This window comes from Sciurus carolinensis, chromosome 8, assembly GCF_902686445.1.
Source record: "Sciurus carolinensis chromosome 8, mSciCar1.2, whole genome shotgun sequence".
Classification (NCBI taxonomy): domain Eukaryota; kingdom Metazoa; phylum Chordata; class Mammalia; order Rodentia; family Sciuridae; genus Sciurus; species Sciurus carolinensis.
In genome coordinates, this window is record NC_062220.1 from 144082751 (window position 1) to 144106067 (window position 23317).

The 23317-nt window shown below is 58.2% G+C and overlaps 1 protein-coding gene across 1 annotated transcript in view; it reads right to left on the reverse strand.

Annotated features, from left to right (window-relative positions):
* The window catches only part of LOC124991536 (uncharacterized), a 32822-nt gene extending 15410 nt beyond the window's left edge, over positions 1-17412 (reverse strand). Inside the window, 12 exon segments of the mRNA XM_047562200.1 lie at positions 367-637; positions 2283-2676; positions 4543-5193; positions 5704-5942; positions 6173-6354; positions 7105-7390; positions 8656-8742; positions 9891-10035; positions 10415-10662; positions 15516-15860; positions 16215-16369; positions 17276-17412. Of these exon segments, the coding sequence (XP_047418156.1) occupies positions 367-637; positions 2283-2676; positions 4543-5193; positions 5704-5942; positions 6173-6354; positions 7105-7390; positions 8656-8742; positions 9891-10035; positions 10415-10662; positions 15516-15860; positions 16215-16304 (2938 nt within the window). The 5' untranslated portion in view covers positions 16305-16369; positions 17276-17412.
* Between the last annotated feature and the right edge of the window lie 5905 nt (positions 17413-23317).

The following is a 23317-nucleotide window of genomic DNA, read 5'->3' on the forward strand; positions in this document are numbered from 1 at the left end:
ACCAGCTGGGGAGCCGTGAGAGAGCAGGGAGACCTGGGGCCACGGCCACACGGCGGCCACCCGAGGCAGCGGTGGGAGGGGAGGCGGCCGATGCAGGTAGGAGGCAGGTCGGGGAGGCCAGGGAGCGGCGGAGCCGGGGAGGAGGGCGGGTCCTCAGCCCTTCAGAACCAGAGCCCGGGCTTCCGGGGCCCGGGGCGCAGGCGCACACGGAGCCTGAGACCCGCTTCGGAGTCTAGGACACGCCCTCCGCCCAGGACAGAGCGGGGTCAGCCGGGCCCTTCCCTCCGGAGGGCGCCCGTCGGGGAAGGCAGCTGCTCCCCCCACGCCAGGCGGGAGGACCGGGCGCCTCCGGGAGCACTCACTCACCCAGAGCGTCGAAGGCCAGCAGCACCTCGAAGGACACGGTCTGCGGCCCGGCCAGCACCTCGATGGCCAGCCCGCCTCCCACGGCCAGGATCTCGCACCCCTCGGTCAGCCCGCGGGCGCACAGTCGGGCCTTCAGCTGCCCCTCGATGATCGTGAGCAGCTCCTTTTGGATCGTCTTCTGATCCTGGAATCGTGCCAGGTGATCGAGGAACAGGACGAGGGTGCCATCCGAGTGGCCTTTCAAGACTGTGCCCCGTCCATAGGAGCCACCCTGCCGGCGACAAAGCAGAAGGCATGAGACCCTGGACTCCGGGGCTCACCGGGGACTCCAGTGTGAGTGAAAGTCAAAGATGTCACCTTGGTCTTAACACTGAGCAGCAGGTGCTCGAAATTGGAGGCCACTCAAAGGGCCATTGGCAAGAAGATGGACAGATGTGGGGCTGGGAGTGAAGCTCAGGGGTAGAGCATTAGCCAGCTCGTGTGAGCCCGGCGTCCATCCCCAGAACCCCGTTAAAAAAAAAAAAGAGAGAGACAAATATGGTGTATTTAGACAGTGGAATACTATACAACAATGAAAAAGACGAACAGCTGCATGTAATGATATATATTTTGTAGATGTGACAGGTGGAAGGAGCTGCACACTAAAGCGCCCACAGTGCAGGGCATCATTTACAAAGAGGCACCAAGCAAGTCCTGGGTAAATCCCTACTTTGAAAATCCCATATCCCAGGAAAAAAATAATCTCAATTTTGGCCAGACTGGGGATGGCAGATCACCTAACATTTATATAAAGTCAAAAAACAGACAAAGCTGATGTGAACTGTTGGAAGTCAGGAGAGTGGCCGCCTGGGGTTGGGGGCACTGGCTGGATAGGGATCAGGGCTCCTGGTGGCTGGGGACCCTTTGATGGTCCACGCTGCACACTTGGATCTGGGTGCTCCTCTTTCTCTTTCTGTTTTTAGTGAGGAAAAACATTCGTGGCCAAGCAGGCACGGCCGGGCTGGAATCCTAGCTGCCATGTTGGTTCAGGGTCCGAGGACTCCCATGTCCAGCTTTCCCGCTCCGAGGGAGAAGTGGGCAGGGGTGGGACCCCTAGGAAGCGACCCCAGAGGTCCTTAGCCAGGCAGGGGCATGCCCTCCAATGTGCCTGGGGCCCGTCGCTCTCTGGCCTCCGTTTTGAGCCTGGTCCCTCTGCTCACATGGTCTCCTGCCATAGTTATGGGCCCTGGGGCCCTGGGCAGACCCTGCCCCCTGCCCCCTGGACTTCAAACCTTCCAAACTGGGAGATAAATAAACCTCTTTTCTTTAGGAAGTCAGCCAGCCTAGGTGGGTGCGCAGTGCATGCCTGTAATCCTAGAGGTTGGGGAGGCTGAGGCAGGAGGATCACAAGTTTGAGGCCAACCTCAGCAACTTAGTGAGGCCCTAAGCAACTTACGGAGGCCCTGTCTCTAAATAAAAAGAATAAAAAGGGCAGGGGTGTGGCTCAGTGGTTAAGACGGGGAGGGGGGTGGGGGCGTCAATGCCTGGTTAGCACCCTGCGATCCCCGGAAGGAAGAAAGCTAGCCAGCCTCAGGATTAGGGCAGGGACGCACTGAGGATGCGGCGGGTTGGGGGAGCAGGACCCCCTCGTCAGTGCCCTGGAACTTTCCTAGTGCTGTCCACCCGACAGGTCCAGGGTCTCCAGCCCCAGTCCTGGGCTTTGTGCCCAGGGTCCCAAACGTTTCTAACGGACAGACCCAGTGAGAACCCTGGGGTCGTTTTACTGAGTCCCTCCAGCCTCAGTCGATCCTCTGTAAAATGGGCCCAGAGAACCAGAACGTGGGAGTCAATGCACTGACGTGGGGGCCGCGCCGCCGGAGCCTAAGACCCCGAGACCGAGGCCGGGGCGGGCTGCGCGGCCTCCCCGCCGCACTCACCGTGGCCACGCCGCGCACCACCGGGAAGGTGTCGCCCTCCAGCAGCGCGGCGCGCACGGCCGCCAGGGTCTGCGCCACGCGCCACAGGCAGTCCTCGGGGGGCCTCAGGTGGCTCTGGACGAAGCTGCCCAGCTGCCCGGCGGGCACGGAGGACACCTGCGACTCCCAGTTGCCCATAGCTCGCTGCCGGCCGCCGGGTGGTGGGCGCGGAGACCAGCCCAGCCCTGCGCGTCCGCCCGGAAATGGAGAGGGAGGCCGGCGGCTCCGCCCCGGAGGCCGCGCCGCCCGCGGAACCGAAACTCTGGCGCCACGACCGGCCCGACCCCCGCCCCGTCTCCGATTCCCCCTGCGCAGCGGGAGCGCGGTGGCGCCTTTCTCCAGGTTCGGCGGGAGCCTTACGGGACCCCTGGCCGCTCAGAGCGGGAGAAGCAGGAAGGACCCGGCGTGGGTGGGACAGAGGGACAGCACCGCTTCTTTGCACAGAACAGAGAAAACGAAACTCAGAGGATCCGGCCGGGGCTGCCTCTGCCTGGAAGCGATTCGCCCAGGAGGCGACAGTCCCCAGGGCACAGGGGAACAGGGCCCTTCCCTGTCAGCATGATCGATTTTGTGCATCAACCTGCCCAAGATAACCAGACGTGTGGTCAGGCTTGTTCTGGATCTTTTTTGTGAAGGTATTTTAAAGATGAGATGCACATTTAAATCAGTGGACTCGGGTTAGGAGACCAACTGCCAAATGTGGTGGGCCTCATCCAATCAGTTGAAGGCCTAAGACGACTGAGCTTCCCTAGGGAAGAAAGGGTTCTGCCAGCAAACTGCCTTCAGGCTGGAGCTGTGACATCTACTGTCCTCTAAAGCCACAGCCTGCGCAGGGCCTCCCCTGCCCTTATCCATCTTTTGCTGCAATGCTGAGAGAAAGGCACACTGAGCAGGAGGCTCAGAGAGGTAGAGTCATTTTCTCAAGGTCACACAGCTAGCAAGTTGGCTGGAGAGGTCCTAACTCCATCATCATCTGATTCCAAAGCCCAGGCTTTATTCATCCTTTTTTTAAAAAAAGTTTTATTTAAAAATAATTTGAAATGCCAAGAAAATATGCAAGATGAATACAAAGAACCCTTCAAATTTTTCACCCAGAACACCAGACTCCCTTCGGCTCTTCTGAGTACTTGTCTCTGCTGAGCGTTGTTATTGCTGAGCCACTGGAAAGCACGTTGCAGATATTAGGATCCTTCTCCCTGAAACGCTTCAACATCTATCCCGAAAAAGAGGTCATTTTGTGACGTAAACACAGAACAATGATCCAAGTCAGAATTTTAAGTGACGCGATGCTATCGACTCTTACCACACGCACGGTGAACACATTCTTGGGTCAACATTTTGCCAACTGTAGAATCACTATTGTTTATGCCATTTCCCCCAAACTGGGAGAACACACCTTTTATTTGGTTGCCATATGTCCAGGATGAATTCTGGGGAAGCCCATGGGGACAGGAATGGGGACTTTTTATTGGGTGAGACCCCTTGGTGCCCAATCCAAATGCCCAGTCAGCAGGTGGGTGGAGAGACAGGGCGTGGTCTGGCCAAAGGAATAGTATTCAGCAGTGAAAAGGAAAGAGCACCATCTCTTGCTGAGGCGTAGGCCACCTTGAAGGCAGGAGGCTGGGTGAAGAGCCAGCAGAAGGCCGGGCGCGGTACTGGCAATGTTGTAACTGGCACACGGAGCACAATCGGTGGCCCCGGACTAGGGGGAGAGCGGGTGGGAGCGGCCACCCGGGTTTTGCTCTCCACGGCGTTGGCAGTGTCCTGCAGTGAGCACTGAGCGCCTGTGACCTGCTGGCCAGGGCCCAGCGAGCCCCACGAGCGCGGGCACACACCACTGACCGCGGGGGGTGCACTTGGGGGTCGGATCCTTCTTTCCACGGGTGTGGCTCCCACGGGAAGTTCCCAGAGTGACATCGGTGCCAGCGTGGCACCACCAGGGCGGCCCGCTCCTCACCCTGTCTCGCCATCCAGGAATCTGGGAGCCATGCTGATAGGGAGGCCCTGAGTCCCAGCGCTGGGGACAGGTGTCCACCCAGGAGGACCGGGGCTCCGTTTTGCTGGACAATTTGGTGGGGTTCTCTGCCACCCAGGCTTGTCCCCAGCGCTGGAAAATGCCTGGCCAGTGTCCAGGGCCGACCCAGGAGGTGGACTTTGGGGTCCTGAGTCCCAAGCTGGGATTCCCGGCGGGTCAGCCAGTGAAGCCTGGGAAGCCGCTGACCCACGCCCACGCTGGGCACCCGGCGGGGAGGAGCGAGAGGGCGGCCTGGACAGCGGGCTGCCCCCTGAGGGTCCCGGCGGCTCCTCCCAGCCCCCCGCGTGCTGGGCAGGGTCTCGGGCAGAGGCCGGGCTGCTGGGCATCCGGGGCAGGGCGGGCCGGGGCCTCCCTCGAGCTCCTCCCCGAAGGACCCCATGGACGGCCACGCGCGGGCGCTGGGCCGCAGCCAGGCAGACGTCCCTCGTCGCCCCGGGGCCGCCGCTGCCCCTTCCGCAGGGCCGGGACGCCAGCGCACGGGTCCAGGAGGCAGGGATGCCCGCGGCGGGGCGGCGGGGAGCAGGCGGAGGCCTGGCTCTTCCGGAGTCCACGTCTGCCGCCCTGCGGGGCCACCGCCGCCGGACTTCACAGTGCGGGCTGGGAGGGCAGAGCAGGGGACGCTGGCTGCCCGAGGCCGGGGACACGGGGCGGGGACACCCGCCTCCCCCAGGCGCTCCACCCGTCCTCACCCGTACTGGCCATGGCCGCACGGCGCGGCCGTCCCCGTCCACGCAGCACAGGGCGGACGCGCACGCCTCGGCTTCCTTGGCCAGCAGGTCCCAGCGGGCGCTGTGGCCCAGGTTGCCCGTCGGGTCCGCTGGATCCAGGATGATGGGTCTGCAATTCCAAGCGGGGTCAGTGTCGCGCTTGGCCACGTCTAGGGCTGCCCGGGGACTGCCCTCCCCACACCCAGCGCTGCGGCCGCGCAGGGCTGGGGGACGCCCCAGGCTCCCTGGGCCACGACCGCTGCGTCCAGGAGGCGTGACTCGTCACGCCAGCGTCCACCTCTCCCTGCCCACACCCCCCGGCGGGCTGACCAGGCTCCTCTCCAGCTCCCGCCCTGTGCGGCCACCGCCCAGTGGGTGGACAGGCAGCGCGAGCCTGGACACCCTCAGAGGTCTGCCCCGCTCCCGAGGCGGCAAGCCCTCCGCAGAGCCTCAGCTGAGTGACAGACACGCCTCCCCGCAGGCTCGCGCTGCCCTCGGGCAAACCCTTCAGGCGACCAGAAACAGACTGCTTGTCCCCGGGGCCACAGCCCCGCTCTCGGGAAGGAAGCTCCTGCTCTGCGCCCAGGAGGGGGAGGGGGAGAGGCCCGAGTGGGAGGCCCCGGAGGAGGCCGTCCTGGACCTGGGCCTCTGAAGCTGCAGCCGCAGGAAGTCCCCCACGGTCCCGTCCTCGGCACCGTAGTTGACGGTCCAGTAGACGCGGAGCTGGCGGTACTGTCTGATGAGCTCCAGGACCGTGCGGAAGCCCTCGGCCATGCTGAACTGGGGGTCCCGGCTGCCCTGCTCCCACGCGTACACGGTCAGCAGCTCCAGCCCGTGCTGGGGGGGCAGGGGGCCCTTCCCCTTGGGCGTCTTGTGGCCCTGGAACGAGGAGGACGTGTGGGCCGCAGGGCAGTGACGGGGCAGGAGGGACCTCCTGGGTGGGCGGCCGGCGGCGACCCAGCACCTGCGTGTGCGTGACGCACGGCCCCTCGGCCCCTGGGAGCCACGCAGCCGCTTTCCAGATGAGACCACCGAGCCCTGCGTCCCACCCACCGGTCCCGGGCAGGTCCCCGGGGTCTCCGAGGAGAGGCCGGCGGCGGCGAGCGCACCTGCAGCTGCCGGTACCAGTGCTTCACCAGCCGGATCAGGCTCTTCAGCTTGGTGGGGCGCGACACCACGAAGTCGCGCTGCAGCTCCGTGAAGCAGGTGGAGAACTCGCCCGCGCTGTGGCAGCTGCGGATGAGGTCCGCGTAGACCTGCGGGCTGGGCCTGGAGCCCGCGGCCAGCTGGCCTGGGCCAGGGGGAGGTTACCCAAAGTCCCCGCGGCCACGACACCAGGTGGGCCTCTGGGACCCGAGTGGCTGCCTCCCTGGGACGGCAAGGCCTGCCCTGCGGCCACCAGGGGTTCTGGGGGGCGGAGATGGTGGCAGGCCCGGATGGGCAGCCTCGGGGCAGCACCACCGCAGGGGCAGGAGCTGGGGTCCCCGCTGGGTCTGGGGGCACTTGGGGCGCGGAGCACCACAGCCTCGCTCTGAGCAGAGGACCTGAACACACGGAGACGCCTCCAGGATCTCTCCTCCTTGTTCTCCCAAACTCAGGCGCCAGACATGCTAGGAGCTGGGGTTTCTCACTCTGCAAAGCCTGTCCACTAGGGCCCGGAGAGCTGGGGACTCGAGTCTGCCTTGAGTGGCATCCGCCTGGGTGGCCGGAGCAGTGCCGCGAGTGGGACAAGTGCATTTGCTGAGTGAACTGAGTGGATGACCCGTGGCAGGCCAGAGAAGTGGCCTCCATGTTGGTGGAATTTCTGGGACCAGAATCCAGGGGCTTGAGGCCACTGTTAACCCACACGGCACCCTTGAGGGAATTAGAAAAAGGGCCCTTTTCTCCGGACATTCTGCAGGAAAGGCATATAAACCTGCACTTCTGCAGCGTGTGTGATGTGAACAAGCGTGGCCCCGATGTGCAGTGCACAACCTCGACAACTGTCCATGCCCGCTCTACCTGTTCTTCCCCTCCACAGGCCTCTGCCTGGGAACCTCACCTAGCGCATCAAAGGCCGGCAGCACATCGAAGTTCACACTGTGGTCCAGCATCGTCTGGGACGTCAAGGAGAAGCTCAGCACACGGGGATTCTCCCACTTGGAGATTTCAAACTTGACTTCGAACTGCTGCTTCTGCTGACAGGCCTCCAGCTGGGCCCGGATCTCGGAGATGATCTCAGCCCGCTTATTCCCCTGCTCCGAAAACTGCTGGAAGCAGCTGAGGAACACCACCAGGTCGGCGTCTGAGCGGCCTCGCAGGGCGGTGCCTTTGGCTGAAGAGCCACCCTGGGAGGTCAGGGCGAGAGGCTTGAGCCCTGAAGCGCCACTGGAGGTCGTCCAGCTTGAGGGCTCTGATTCTGAGTTAGGAACCTGCTGTGTGACCTTGGGCAAGTGTCCTAATCTCTCTGTCTTGTGTCTTTCAATAGGACAGAACCATAAGAAAACCAAGTGTGCTAGAAAGTTTAGACCCTTCAACAAATGCAAAATCCCTCCTTCCACCAAGGTTTGGGGCTGGGGTGGATTTCAAAGGTTTTGTTTTGTTTTGTTTTTGTTCCGGCCTGTGGCTCTTGGACTTGACTATTTCTGAAAATGGTCAACAGCTGACTCCCATCCTAATTTGACCTGGGGCAGGACTTGGGCATCGTGTACTTTTTAAAAAACCCTGTGATTCTAGGGCGAAGCCAGGGTGGAAAATCGGTGAGCCAATCCATTCTCCTCGATTCTTACAGTGAGGAAGGGAGAATCAGAGAGGTCACAGTATTTGCCTGGGTCACACAGCACACCAGCCATGGACCACACCATGCTAACACTGTTTTTGAGCTGACCGGGTCTCTGCTGGGCCTCTCAATTGTACACTGATTGTACACTGAGGTTGTATGAAGCGCAGGGGACAAGGTTACTTTTCAAGTGCACCCAGCACCCTTCCCACATGGGGTCAGCATCCTGGTTATGTCTGTGGGAACTGCCCACATCCAGCTCATGAGGTCCAGGTGGGCCCACCTGCCACGTGACCCAGTGTGACCCAGGCATCCTGTCTCCCCAGCCCCAGTGAGTGGCTTGGAGGTAGGTATGTAACCCCAGCCAGGCTGATGAGACTCAATTCCAAGTCTTAATGTGAATTTGGAGAAAAGAAAATTCCCCTTTCGGAAAAGTAGAGCCAGTCTTGTAGATTTTGTGGAAATTGAACTACTGGTTGTCATTCTGTTGTAGATGAATTTGTAGAGCTTTTGCTTTAAAACAAAACAAAACAGATCCAAAAAGAAAGGAGAGAAAAGCTGCGTCCTGACTCGCTGTGTGGGCTCCTGGATGCAGCTATGCCTGAAGCTGCCGGCTCCGGGGCCGTCCAGTTACATCAGCGACGCTTTCCTTGGAGGCCACTTCCGGGTTAGTGTCACTAGCAACTACAAGAGATGTAGGCTTCTCTGGGCCCTGTGTCCACCACCCGCCAGGACCGCGTTCTGGCCTGACCCTCTGCTGGTCGCTGCAATGGCCCCAGAGAGGGGTCAGCTACCGGTAGGACCCGTCTTGCCTGCCGCTCTCCGGGGGCTCACCTTGACCACCTTGAGCACTTTGATGGGAGAATTCTGGAAGCAGTTCTCCCGCAGGAACGAGCAGATGGTGTTGACGGCCTTGTTCACCTGGGTCAGGGAAGTGGCGGTTGGGCTGGAGAAACCGGCTGATGAACTTGTCCAGGTCCCCGGCCGGGGTCTGGTGCAGGAAGAGCGGGCTGCGGAGAGTCGGCAGGTGGGGGCCGGAGCCGGGACGGCAGACACGCGGGCGCTCTTGGGGCTGGGCTCTGAGGACCGGGCCACCACCCCGACTTTCCTTCCAGCGGTTAGCAGGTCCCAGGAAGCTCCCGCTGGACCTGATTCCAGCTCTGGACCCGCCACCCACGCACAGCGTCAGTCTCCCCATTTTAATTAGGTGCCACGAGGCTCATGGGCCACGGGGTCATTGCGTACACCAGGCGCTGGCTACCAGACCCTGCAAAAGGAAATGTGGTCGCCTGTCCTCTACCCTGGTTTGGATGTGGTTTGTCAACAGAGGGTCACGTGTTGGAGGCTTGGTCCCCGAGTGGTGGCTGGGCGTTTAAGAGGTGGAGCCTAGTGGGGGGCACTGGGGCACTGCCATCAGTGGGTATCTGAGATCTACCTGAGAGGGAGCCACTGGGCCTGAGCCCTGCAGCCCTCGGCTTCCTGTCTCAGGATGTGACCTCCTCTTCCCGCTGCTGTTGTGGGCCATTCAGCACGGGTCTTCAATAGCGTCCAGCTGATGCTGGCAGAGCAGTGGTGCGCCTCCCCAATGAGAGCTAAACAGACCTCTTTTCTTTATAAACTGTCATGGCTTCAGGTATTTTGTTACAGTAATGAAACTAAGTTAACAATCTCCGTTCATGGGGCAGATGGCTTCTGTCTTGCTGGGATTCCCTAGGAGTGCAGCCTGGTCAGGGGGATTCTTGGGCACATGATTAACTGGGCTGTGGTCACAGAAGTCGGGGGACAAGGTGGCATGATAAGGGTGTGGGAAGGAGATGAGCTCGTGCCTGATCCCCAGGGACCTGGGACTGTGACCCATTTCACAGAGTTGGTCCCACCTTGAGACAAAGGTGGGGTCTTTGTACCCTGTGTCCCTCAGGCACTGGTGGGGAAGTAGCAAGCTGTGCTGCTCCTGGAGGTCCACTCTCCAGGAAAGGGGACCGTGGTGACCACCACCAGCCAACACTCCAGAGCTGGGGATGCACCAGGCAGGGGACCCAACCATGCCCCCCCCAGGGCCTGCCTCGTACCAGCACGTCCCCAGGGCTGCACAGGTGTCCCGTCCCCACCATAAGGCAGGCCTGGGTCTCCAGGGCTGCCGCGCTCTGGGCCAAAGGCTCCCAGCTGCCCTGGCCCACGTTCCAGGTGGGGTCAGCAGGATCCAGGATTAGAGGCCTGGGGACAGAGTTGGGGGACAGGTGGTCAGGAATGCAGAGGGTCTGGGAAGGGATGTGAGGGTCAGGGAAGAGGATCCAGACTACAGGGTTAACCTCATACTGCCCAAATTCAGGAGGAGCCCCAACCGGCTGCCTTGGTCAGAAAGCTCCTGAGGCCCTCACTTGAGTTACGGCCTTCTATTGCGCTAATAAGAGCAGCCCTGGTTTTCCCTGGGGTGCCTGGGTGCCCTAACCCTAACCCTAACACTTTCCCATCAGAGGTCAGAGGCAAGAAAATGAGGGGCAGGACTGGAGACCCAAAGCCCACCCAAGAGCCCTCCTGGACACAGACTCCAGGAGAGAGTGGACAGAAGGCAGGCACCGGAGGTGGTGTGCACCTGGGTTTCCTAAGCTGGCCAAGAAGGTGTGTTCTCAGAGCTGGGTCCTCGATGCCATAGTAGTCTGTCCAGTACACACAAAGGTCCTGATATTGCTGCACAAGCCCCAGGACAGTCCGCAGGCCCTGGGCCATGTTGAAACTGTGACTGTTAGAGCCCTGCTCCCAGGCGAAGATGGTCAGCAGCTCCAGGGCGTAGGCTGGAGGCAGAGAGGTATGGGCTGCCTGTCCTTCATTCTGAGCTGCAACCTGTCACAGAAGGTCAACCAAAGATCAGGGCACGGCCCCACGGCATGCTTGGGCCGGTCCTAAGTGCTGGGGAAGGGCTATGTAAACATCACACAGAAGGAACAGGATCTCGAGGGCGGCCTGGCTGGTGCTTTATGCTTTACGGTCAGTACACTGAGGATCAGAGAAGGGCAGTGACTGGTTCAAGGTCCCACAGTGAGGCTGCGAGCTCAGACGCGGCCTCTGGCATCTCTTTTCTGGGAGTCTGGAAGTTGTACAGCAACGGGGCTGCGGATCCATCCAGGCACCCCAACAGGCACCCAAGGTTAGCAGCAGGTGCTCGGGGGAGTTGCTGAAGGCGCATGCGCATGCCAGGTGGCATCGTAAGAAGAATCCAAGGGCGCTCAAATTAGGACAGCTTGTGGAAGACGAATGGTGGGCAGCACGGCAGGTGCACAGGTTTGGGGTGGGAAGGCGCAGGGAAGTCACCAGGAGTGTGAGGAGGGGATTGAAACCCAGGTGAAGGACGGGGACTGGGCAGCCAAGCTACATAAGGGAGGGCCTAACACCTGACGGAGGAAAAATCGAGGGACTTCTGGATCTGGGCAGGAAAGGGAGGAGCGGGAGGCGGTCCTTCTGCTCGGGCTGGCCAATGGAAAACAGAGGAGGGGGCGGTGTCTGCACATGGTAGGAGCTGATTGGCCCAGGCGGTGGTCATGACGGCACCGCTTCCGGGGAGGAGCGAGGGCACTCACGTGGCGGTACCAGTGCTTCACCAGCAGGATGAGGTTCTTGAGCTTGGTGGGACTCCTGTTCACGAAGTCCCTGCGCAGCTGCGCGAAGCAGGCCGCGTGCTCGCCGTCACGGCCGCCGCTGTTGAGGAGGGTCCAGTACACCTGGGGCTGGGGCTTGGCGTCAGATCCGAGCTGCCCTGGAGGAGAGGAAACGCTCGGTGTGCAACTCCGAATGAGGCCTGCAGCGCGCAGCGTCCCATCCGCGCACCATTGGTGCAGTTGCTGACGCCCATTAGTGCAATTAACTTCCACGTTAGTTATGTGACATTGCAATCAATAATAATATACTGCAATATTGGATAACACAACTATTGTTTTAAAAAGTACTTGTTTAGTTGTAGACGGGCAAAACCTTTATTTTTATGTGGTGCTGAGGATTGAATCCAGTGCCCCCACATGGGCTAGTCCGCGCTCTACCACGGTAGCCACAACCCCAGCCCCTCATTTGGTACTCCAGTAATTTTCACTAATCCACCTACTGTGTAAGGGGGTAAATCTTGACCTCCTCCCCAGAAAAGGTGTGTCACAAGGAAGTTAAGGGAATGAGTTTCCAATATAGACAGGCCTGGGTTTAAATCCAAGCTGTGTTATTTGCCTCTTTGGGTCTCAAGTTTCCTCATCTGTAAGGGGATCATAAGCAGCAGTCACCTTGTAAGGCTATTAGAAGAAGCGAATGAAATCTAAGTGTAAAGTGCTCCAACTGCTTTAAAAACATCATGAATTCAATAAGCATTAATTACTGCTATTATTCATGTCATCACTCAGAAGAAAAAAAAAAATCAGGAACAGAGAGGAGACTGGAAGTGAGCCCCAGCCCTCTCCTTTGTAAGGCCAATCTCTGGAATCAAAGAAAGGCTGGCCTTTCTGCATGAAAAATGTCTAAGAAAAGTCACCACCAACAGAGAGAGACTCCTAGGACTCTGGGTGGGGACAGGGAAGAAAAGTCCCCCAGGAGAAACTGAGCCCCAATCCAGTGCTAGATGCAGGTGTTGAAACCCAAATTGATAGCATGGTGGGGAAGCCCCAGGCTGTGGAATCGCCACCTGAGCCTGCTTGGGAATGAGTGAGGCCCTTGGAGGCCAGCTGGAGGCAAAATATGAATTGGGTCCCGTGGGTGATATTTCTTCAACTCTCAGCAGAAGGAACTTCCAGAGGAAAGGAAAGAAAGTAAAAGTTCCATACAATAAAGTTTTCAGTATAAAAAATTACAACCCACATGAGGAAATGATCCAGCTGGGGGTTGGGGCATGGGGAAAGGAGAGTCAGGAGACTTAGCAACAAAACAATTTGTTATCACAGGACAGTGGGAGACACTGAGCATGTTTAAAGTGATCCAAGAAATAAGAGTAAACTTAACTCCAGTGAAAGAACTGAAGCTTCCAAGCAGGTAACAGCTTGATTTTGGAAAGAACCAAGTGGAACTTCTAGAAATGAAAAATGAAGTTGTTGAAAAAAATTTTTTAACTTAAGGCTAGGTAGCCAGTTAGACGCATTTGAAGAGAGTCAAGTGGAAAGCAGATCTGAGCAACCGAGAGGCAGGTAGGGTGAGCTGGGAGGGTTAGAGATAAGAGTCAGGGGGTCAAAGAGAACGCGGAGAACAGGGAAACCGGGGAGAGAGAGGCAAGGAACATGGGAGGCAGTTCCCCAAATCTAAAGGAAGGACTGAGTCCCTGGACACAGGAGGCACTGCAGAGTCCAAACAGAATACAGAGCAGTCCATGCACAGAGGGATCAGAGACACTGAACAACACTGTGGACCAAGAGAGAGTCTCAAAGTCTCCCAAAGAAAATTAAAAAACAAAACAAAGAAACAAAAAAAAAGCAAAAGTCAGCATATACAAACAAAAATAGATTGTATATAAGGAAATGAGCATTAATGGGACAGCAGACTTCTCATCAGAAAGAAGAGAGCTCAGGGCAGTAGACTGTGAGGGAAAGCACCCATTAGATCCTTCAAGTATGAAGGTGAACACAGAGGTTTTTAACCAAAGTCTAAACCTGGAAAGTTCCAGCAAATTACCAATAATTGTTATCTCATGAAATATAGTCTTGCACTAACATTTTAAAAATAGTAAATGCTAAAAGAAAATAAATGAACAAAGCTTCAAAACCTTCATTTGGAAACCAACTTCCAAATATTCACAGATCAAAGAGCAAATGATAATGTCATAATTCAGAGCACAAAACATACCGGCCTGAATGGTGATAAAAATGAGGCCTAGCAAACATCTGCCATACAGTGCTTCTTAATGCTGTAACTTCTTCTTTTTTTCAGCACGAGGATTGATTCCAGGGACACTTAACCACTGAGCCACATTCCCAGCCCTTTTTATTTTTTATTTTGAGACCGGGTCTCCCTAAGTTGCTGAGGGCCTCACTAAATTACAGAGGCTGGCTTTGATCCCGCAATCCTCCTGCCTCAGCCTCCTGAGAACCACCCAAACTGCATTTCTTAAGACTGACAATACCCAAGATTCACTTTCAAACGTTACAAAACGAAATCCCCTAAAACGAGGGAGGAAATGATACCATGAAATTTCCGTTCAAATCCGGGCAGATTTGGGGAATTGTTAGTTTGGGCCTGTGGTGGGCGGTGGCTCCGGTGTCCTTTAGCCCGAACCCTCTCATAACTAAGATCTTGGTAAGCTCCGCATAGTCCTAGGATTTGACCCCGCGGGAGACATGGCAAAGCCGTTTTCGGTGCCTGGTTAAGTGGGAGCATCAGAAGCACCAGAGGGATGGCAGGTGGCGCCTTTACGTGCCCCTGGTCCCCAGGGGTCTTCGGTCACCCTCCCAGGCGCAGGCGCCCTCACCCACTGGCATCAAAGGCGGGCAGCAAGCTGACGTCCACCCAGCTCTCTGGGTCCGCGGACACCAGCCGGAAGTGCCCAGCGCTAGGCCCGTTCTGCTCAGGAGCGTAAGGCGCAGCCCAGGGACCGGGTCCTGCCACCACGATTCCACCTGCGTCCGCATCTCCTTGACGATCTCCGCTCGGCGGGGCCCCTGGTCCTTGAAGTCGCTGAAGCAGTTGAGGAAGAGGATGAGCTCAGCATCGCAGCCGCCCCGGAGGTTGGTGCCCCTGCCGAAGGAGCCGCCCTGCGGAGCGAAAGAGGAGCTCAGACCTGGGGCCCAGCAACCGCGCCCAGATTGGCTCCGCTGGTGGCGGGTCCAGGCCGGCGGCACGGGTCCCAGCTGCATCTGCCTGCAGGGCCTCCTTCTCTGGAGCCCAGCAGAGGCAGGCCCTGGCCGGTCGGGCGGAGCCGGCGACCGCCACACCTTCAGGTCCAGCATCAGCTGCGCCCACCACACATCTGGACCAGCAGCTGCAGATGCCGTCCCGGAGCCAGCGCGCCAGCAGATGTGCTCTGTGGTCTCTCCCGCAGCCATTCACGGCTGCACCGGGCCCTGCGGGCCTCGATCTTCCTCCGCTTCAGCGGACTCGCTACGTTGGGCGGACGGAGGTCCCGGCGCTGGAAGTCGCCTTCAGCTGGGGAGGTGGCGGGCAGGGCAGGGGGCGGGTTCCCGAGGGGTGCCCTCGGGCAGAGAGAGGAGCTCTGGGTGGAGGCTCCAGGGAAGTTGCGTGGCCCGGCCTCCGTGAGGAGGGAACCCTGGACGCAGGGCCTCAAGCATGACGGGAGGGCCGGGCCGAGGCGGCCTCGGGTCCCAGGAGCAGACGCCGCCCGGAGGCCAGCCAGCTGGGAGGCGCCCAGGGCCGGACCCTGCAGCCCTCGCGGCTGCATCGCCCAGAAACCAGGGGGCTTTTGGGCTCAGGGGAGAAGTGATCTGCCTATTTTAAGAGTTTTTAAAAAATAATCATTGACAACAAAACAAATGCCGTCACTTAATGGAGCGACATGCGGCCTGGGTCCCACCTGCGAGCAGCCTCCACTCGTGGGCTCTGCGACACCGTTGAGGCTGGAGCGATCTGCGGACCCCAGCTTAGCGCTGTCCTGCGGGGCAGGCGCGCCCTGGCTGGGCGGTGGCGATGACGTGCGCCTCGCGCTGAGGGTCTTGTGGCCGCGCGCTGAGGTCTTGTGGACCGTTGGCCCTTCCCGCCCCTGTGTCCCCCGAGGGTCTCACCTTGATGACTCTGGAGGGCTTGTAGGCGCAGGTCTCGCGCAGGCAGCGCAGGGTGGCGTCGATGGCCCTCTTCACCTGCTCCTGGAACTGGGGGCTGGGCGTCAAGTGGTCCTGGACGAAGCGGTCCAGCTCCTTGGCCGGCACCTGAGACAGAGCCGAGGCCACGCCCAGTGCGGGCCGGGCGTCGCTGGCCCTTCCGCCGGGGTCCGGGGCTGGACCTGCGGGCTGCCTGCTCTGGGCCTTTGGATGCACGGCGTCGAGGCTCCTGCTGTCCCCAGGGATTTCTTGGGCAGGGTCTCGCAGGACGGGGTGTCCCAAATCTGAGTGCCCAGCACGTGGAAGGCCCTGGAAGGTGGTTGGAGGAGGTGCGTCACCCAGCACAGGGGTGTCCACGTCCACCCACCTCCGTCCCTCAGCTGCCCGTCCCTCTGTTCACTTGAGTGACCGAGGGTCATGGAGGGGACGTGGCACTGTGGTGCCTTTGGACAGATTAGAAAAAGGCGCCTTGCTATGGGGACAGACGGCATGGAACCCCCCCATGGTGGTTGTGGAGAAGCCGGGGAGCAGGCCTTGTGCTCAGGGCCTTGTGGTGACGAGAGGCCTCCGTGCCTGCCACTCCCACCTTCCCACCCCAGTGCCACCTCACAGGGCCCCTGGCCCTAGTGGATGCTCAGAACCCCAGGGTCCTGGGAAACTCACCAGCCCCTCCCAGGGCTGCACGGGCCTCCCCCGATGCCTCCAGGAAGCACGGGTGGTGGTAGCAGGTCTGGGCCTCCCGGGCCAGCACATCCCAGTGCCAGGCTGTGCCGCTGCCCACGTCCCATGTGGGGTCAGCGGGGTCCAGTATCACAGGCCTGCAGTTCCAGAGAGACAAGGTTCCCGTTAGCAAGAAGGTCATCAGGGCTCTGGCCTCAGGCAGACCTGGTTCCAATCCCAGCGTTGCTATTATCCAGCTGTGTGACCTGGGGCAGATGAATTTCCTTCTCTGAACCTCAGTTGTCTCATTTGGAAATGAGCATAACAGTGCTGACTTTGATGGACTGCTGTGGAGATGAACTCGGAGCCATGGTTCTGAACCCTGGCCGAGTATTAAGATCCCAACATGCAAGGACCATTGCTGGGAAGTCTGTTATACCCTGTGCTTTAGCAATTCCGTTCCTAGGTGTACATCCATTAGACGCATGTGCATCAAGACGCATACAGGACTGTTTATAACAGCCATATTTTTGATAGCTTCCAACTGAAAGCAGTCCAGCTCGCCATCTTCAATAAAATGGAAATCATACTGTCATATGTTCCTGCAGTGGAATACTATACTGCAATGTAAAAGAATGAATTCAACTAAATGGGTGGCTCTCAGTGACTTAATGTTAAGAAAGAGAAACCTGGCACAAAAGGACATCGTGCAGGATTCTATTCCAATCAGATTTAAAACCAGGGAAAAGTGTCCTGATGAAAATCAGAATGGATTTATCTTTGTTGTGTCACTGACTAGGAGGGGCTCACTGGGGTGCTGGAAGTACTGTCATCCTGGGTGGTAGTTTCACAGACATGTGCCCTTAATAGATGCTCATCAGCGTGTTCCTGTTCTACGTCAGCAGAGCAGACCCACGCGCACCAAGTGGCCGAGGTATTGTTAGATTTTTTACAAGTGCCCCCAGTAACCCCAGGGTCATCTGAGGCAGAACCCCGTTCCATTCTTGTTCGTCAGCTCTGTGAGGCTCAGGGAAGGAGCGCAGGTGACAGGTGTTAGGACGCACCTGGGTCGTCCCAGCTGTCCCCGCAGGAACGTCCCGACGGCAGGGTCCTCGAAGCCGTAGTTGACGGTCCAGAAAACACAGAGCTGCTGGTGCCGCTGGATCAAGCCCAGGACGGTCCGCAGCCCCTGGGCCAGGCTGAAGGCGTCCTTCCCGCAGCCCTGCTCCCAGGCGAAGATGGTCAGCAGCTCCAGGGCGTAGGCTGGAGGCAGAGAGGTATGGGCTGCCTGTCCTTCATTCTGAGCTGCAACCTGTCACAGAAGGTCAACCAAAGATCAGGGCATGGCCCCACGGCATGCTTGCGCCGGTCCTAAGTGCTGGGGAAGGGCTATGTAAACATCACACAGAAGGAACAGGATCTCGAGGGCGGCCTGGCTGGTGCTTTATGCTTTACGGTCAGTACACTGAGGATCAGAGAAGGGCAGTGACTGGTTCAAGGTCCCACAGTGAGGCTGCGAGCTCAGACGCGGCCTCTGGCATCTCTTTTCTGGGAGTCTGGAAGTTGTACAGCAACGGGGGCTGCGGATCCATCCAGGCACCCCAACAGGCACCCCAAGGTTAGCAGCAGGTGCTCGGGGGAGTTGCTGAAGGCGCATGCGCATGCCAGGTGGCATCGTAAGAAGAATCCAAGGGCGCTCAAATTAGGACAGCTTGTGGAAGACGAATGGTGGGCAGCACGGCAGGTGCACAGGTTTGGGGTGGGAAGGCGCAGGGAAGTCACCAGGAGTGTGAGGAGGGGATTGAAACCCAGGTGAAGGACGGGAACTGGGCAGCCCAGCTACATAAGGGAGGGCCTAACACCTGACGGAGGAAAAATCGAGGGACTTCTGGATCTGGGGAGGAGCGGGAGGCGGTCCTTCCGCTCGGGCTGGCCAATGGAAAACAGAGGAGGGGGCGGTGTCTGCACATGGTAGGAGCTGATTGGCCCAGGCGGTGGTCATGACGGCACCGCTTCCGGGGAGGAGCGAGGGCACTCACGTGGCGGTACCAGTGCTTCACCAGCAGGATGAGGTTCTTGAGCTTGGTGGGGCTCCTGTTCACGAAGTCCCTGCGCAGCTGCGCGAAGCAGGCCGCGTGCTCGCCGTCACGGCCGCCGCTGTTGAGGAGGGTCCTGTACACCTGGGGCTGGGGCTTGGCGTCAGATCCGAGCTGCCCTGGAGGAGAGGAAACGCTCGGTGTGCAACTCCGAATGAGGCCTGCAGCGCGCAGCGTCCCATCCGCGCACCATTGGTGCAGTTGCTGACGCCCATTAGTGCAATTAACTTCCACGTTAGTTATGTGACATTGCAATCAATAATAATATACTGCAATATTGGATAACACAACTATTGTTTTAAAAAGTACTTGTTTAGTTGTAGACGGGCAAAACCTTTATTTTTATGTGGTGCTGAGGATTGAATCCAGTGCCCCACATGGGCTAGGTCCGCGCTCTACCACGGAGCCACAACCCCAGCCCCTCATTTGGTACTCCAGTAATTTTCACTAATCCACCTACTGTGTAAGGGGGTAAATCTTGACCTCCTCCCCAGAAAAGGTGTGTCACAAGGAAGTTAAGGGAATGAGTTTCCAATATAGACAGGCCTGGGTTTAAATCCAAGCTGTGTTATTTGCCTCTTTGGGTCTCAAGTTTCCTCATCTGTAAGGGGGATCATAAGCAGCAGTCACCTTGTAAGGCTATTAGAAGAAGCGAATGAAATCTAAGTGTAAAGTGCTCCAAACTGCTTTAAAAACATCATGAATTCAATAAGCATTAATTACTGCTATTCTTGTGATCACTCAGAAGAAAAAATCAAGGAACAGAGAGGAGACTGGAAGTGAGCCCCAGCCCTCTCCTTTGTAAGGCCAATCTCTGGAATCAAAGAAAGGCTGGCCTTTCTGCATGAAAAATGTCTAAGAAAAGTCACCACCAACAGAGAGAGACTCCTAGGACTCTGGGTGGGGACAGGGAAGAAAAGTCCCCCAGGAGAAACTGAGCCCCAATCCAGTGCTAGATGCAGGTGTGAAACCCAAATTGATAGCATGGTGGGGAAGCCCCAGGCTGTGGAATCGCCACCTGAGCCTGCTTGGGAATGAGTGAGGCCCTTGGAGGCCAGCTGGAGGCAAAATGTGAATTGGGTCCCGTGGGTGATATTTCTTCAACTCTCAGCAGAAGGAACTTCCAGAGGAAAAGGAAAGAAAGTAAAAGTTCCATACAATAAAGTTTTCAGTATAAAAAATTACAACCCACATGAGGAAATGATCCAGCTGGGGGTTGGGGGCATGGGGAAAGGAGAGTCAGGAGACTTAGCAACAAAACAATTTGTTATCACAGGACAGTGGGAGACACTGAGCATGTTTAAAGTGATCCAAGAAATAAGAGTAAACTTAACTCCAGTGAAAGAACTGAAGCTTCCAAGCAGGTAACAGCTTGATTTTGGAAAGAACCAAGTGGAACTTCTAGAAATGAAAAATGAAGTTGTTGAAAAAAATTTTTTAACTTAAGGCTAGGTAGCCAGTTAGACGCATTTGAAGAGAGTCAAGTGGAAAGCAGATCTGAGCAACCGAGAGGCAGGTAGGGTGAGCTGGGAGGGTTAGAGATAAAGAGTCAGGGGGTCAAAGAGAACGCGGAGAACAGGGAAACCGGGGAGAGAGAGGCAAGGAACATGGGAGGCAGTTCCCCAAATCTAAAGGAAGGACTGAGTCCCTGGACACAGGAGGCACTGCAGAGTCCAAACAGAATACAGAGCAGACCATGCACAGAGGGATCAGAGACACTGAACAACACTGTGGACCAAGAGAGAGTCTCAAGTCTCCCAAAGAAAATTAAAAAACAAAACAAACAAACAAAAAAAAGCAAAAGTCAGCATATACAAACAAAAATAGATTGTATATAAGGAAATGAGCATTAATGGGACAGCAGACTTCTCATCAGAAAGAAGAGAGCTCAGGGCAGTAGACTGTGAGGGAAAACACCCATTAGATCCTTCAAGTATGAAGGTGAACACAGAGGTTTTTAACCAAAGTCTAAACCTGGAAAGTTCCAGCAAATTACCAATAATTGTTATCTCATGAAATATAGTCTTGCACTAACATTTTAAAAATAGTAAATGCTAAAAGAAAATAAATGAACAAAGCTTCATAACCTTCATTTGGAAACCCACTTCCAAATATTCACAGATCAAAGAGCAAATGATAATGTCATAATTCAGAGCACAAAACATACCGGCCTGAATGGTGATAAAAATGAGGCCTAGCAAACATCTGCCATACAGTGCTTCTTAATGCTGTAACTTCTTCTTTTTTTCAGCACGAGGATTGATTCCAGGGACACTTAACCACTGAGCCACATTCCCAGCCCTTTTTATTTTTATTTTGAGACCGGGTCTCCCTAAGTTGCTGAGGGCCTCACTAAATTGCAGAGGCTGGCTTTGATCCCGCAATCCTCCTGCCTCAGCCTCCTGAGAACCACCCAAACTGCATTTCTTAAGACTGACAATACCCAAGATTCACTTTCAAACGTTACAAAACGAAATCCCCTAAAACGAGGGAGGAAATGATACCATGAAATTTCCGTTCAAATCCGGGCAGATTTGAGGAATTGTTAGTTTGGGCCTGTGGTGGGCGGTGGCTCCGGTGTCCTTTACCCCGAACCCTCTCATAACTAAGATCTTGGTAAAGCTCCGCACAGTCCTAGGATTTGACCCCGCGAGGAGTCATCGCAAAGCCGTTTTCGGTGCCTGGATAAGTGGGAGGATCAGAAGCACCAGAGGGATGGCAGGTGGTGCCTTTACGTGCCCCTGGTCCCCAGGGGTCTTGGTCACCCTCCCAGGCGCAGGCGCCCTCACCCATGGCATCAAAGGCGGGCAGCAAGCTGACGTCCACCCAGCTCTCTGGGTCCGCGGACACCAGCCGGAAGTGCCCAGCGCTAGGCCCGTTCTGCTCAGGAAGCGTAAGGCGCAGCCCAGGGACCGGGTCCTGCCACCACGATTCCACCTGCGTCCGCATCTCCTTGACGATCTCCGCTCGGCGGGGCCCCTGGTCCTTGAAGTCGCTGAAGCAGTTGAGGAAGAGGATGAGCTCAGCATCGCAGCCGCCCCGGAGGTTGGTGCCCCTGCCGAAGGAGCCGCCCTGCGGAGCGAAGAGGAGCTCAGACCTGGGGCCCGGCAACCGCGCCCAGATTGGCTCCGCTGGTGGCGGGTCCAGGCCGGCGGCACGGGTCCCAGCTGCATCTGCCTGCAGGGCCTCCTTCTCTGGAGCCCAGCAGAGGCAGGCCCTGGCCGGTCGGGCGGAGCCGGCGACCGCCACACCTTCAGGTCCAGCATCAGCTGCGCCCACCACACATCTGGACCAGCAGCTGCAGATGCCGTCCCGGAGCCAGCGGGCCAGCAGATGTGCTCTGTGGTCTCTCCCGCAGCCATTCACGGCTGCACCGGGCCCTGCGGGCCTCGATCTTCCTCCGCTTCAGCGGACTCGCTACGTTGGGCGGACGGAGGTCCGGGCGCTGGAAGTCGCCTTCAGCTGGGGAGGTGGCGGGCAGGGCAGGGGGCGGGTTCCCGAGGGGTGCCCTCGGGCAGAGAGAGGAGCTCTGGGTGGAGGCTCCAGGGAAGTTGCGTGGCCCGGCCTCCGTGAGGAGGGAACCCTGGACGCAGGGCCTCAAGCATGAAGGGAGGGCCGGGCCGAGGCGGCCTCGGGTCCCAGGAGCAGACGCCGCCCGGAGGCCAGCCAGTTGGAGGCGCCCAGGGCCGGACCCTGCAGCCCTCGCGGCTGCATCGCCCAGAAACCAGGGGGCTTTTGGGCTCAGGGGAGAAGTGATCTGCCTATTTTAAGAGTTTTTAAAAAAATATCTTTCAAAACAAAACAAATGCCGTCACTTAATGGAGCGACACGCGGCCTGGGTGCCACCTGCGAGCAGCCTCCACTCGTGGGCTCTGCGACACCGTTGAGGCTGAGCGATCTGCGGACCCCAGCTTAGCGCTGTCCTGCGGGGCAGGCGCGCCCTGGCTGGGCGGTGGCGATGACGTGCGCCTCGCGCTGAGGGTCTTGTGGCCGCGCGCTGAGGGTCTTGTGGACCGGTGTCCGGGCCCTTCCCGCCCCTGCGTCCCCCAAGGGTCTCACCTTGATGACTCTGGAGGGCTTGTAGGCGCAGGTCTCGCGCAGGCAGCGCAGGGTGGCGTCGATGGCCCTCTTCACCTGCTCCTGGAACTGGGGGCTGGGCGTCAAGTGGTCCTGGACGAAGCGGTCCAGCTCCTTGGCCGGCACCTGAGACAGAGCCGAGGCCACGCCCAGTGCGGGCCGGGCGTCGCTGGCCCTTCCGCCGGGGTCCGGGGCTGGACCTGCGGGCTGCCTGCTCTGGGCCTTTGGATGCACGGCGTCGAGGCTCCTGCTGTCCCCAGGGATTTCTTGGGCAGGGTCTCGCAGGACGGGGTGTCCCAAATCTGAGTGCCCAGCACGTGGAAGGCCCTGGAAGGTGGTTGGAGGAGGTGCGTCACCCAGCACAGGGGTGTCCACGTCCACCCACCTCCGTCCCTCAGCTGCCCCGTCCCTCTGTTCACTTGAGTGACCGAGGGTCATGGAGGGGACGTGGCACTGTGGTGCCTTTGGACAGATTAGAAAAAGGCGCCTTGCTATGGGGACAGACGGCAGGGAACCCCCATGGTGGGTGTGGAGAAGCCGGGGAGCAGGCCTTGTGCTCAGGGCCTTGTGGTGACAGAGGCCTCCGTGCCTGCCACTCCCACCTTCCCACCCCAGTGCCACCTCACAGGGCCCCTGGCCCTAGTGGATGCTCAGAACCCCAAGGGTCCTGGGAAACTCACCAGCCCCTCCCAGGGCTGCACGGGCCTCCCCGATGCCTCCAGGAAGCACGGGTGGTGGTAGCAGGTCTGGGCCTCCCGGGCCAGCACATCCCAGTGCCAGGCTGTGCCGCTGCCCACGTCCCATGTGGGGTCAGCGGGGTCCAGTATCACAGGCCTGCGGTTCCAGAGAGACAAGGTTCCCGTTAGCAAGAAGGTCATCAGGGCTCTGGCCTCAGGCAGACCTGGTTCCAATCCCAGCGTTGCTATTATCCAG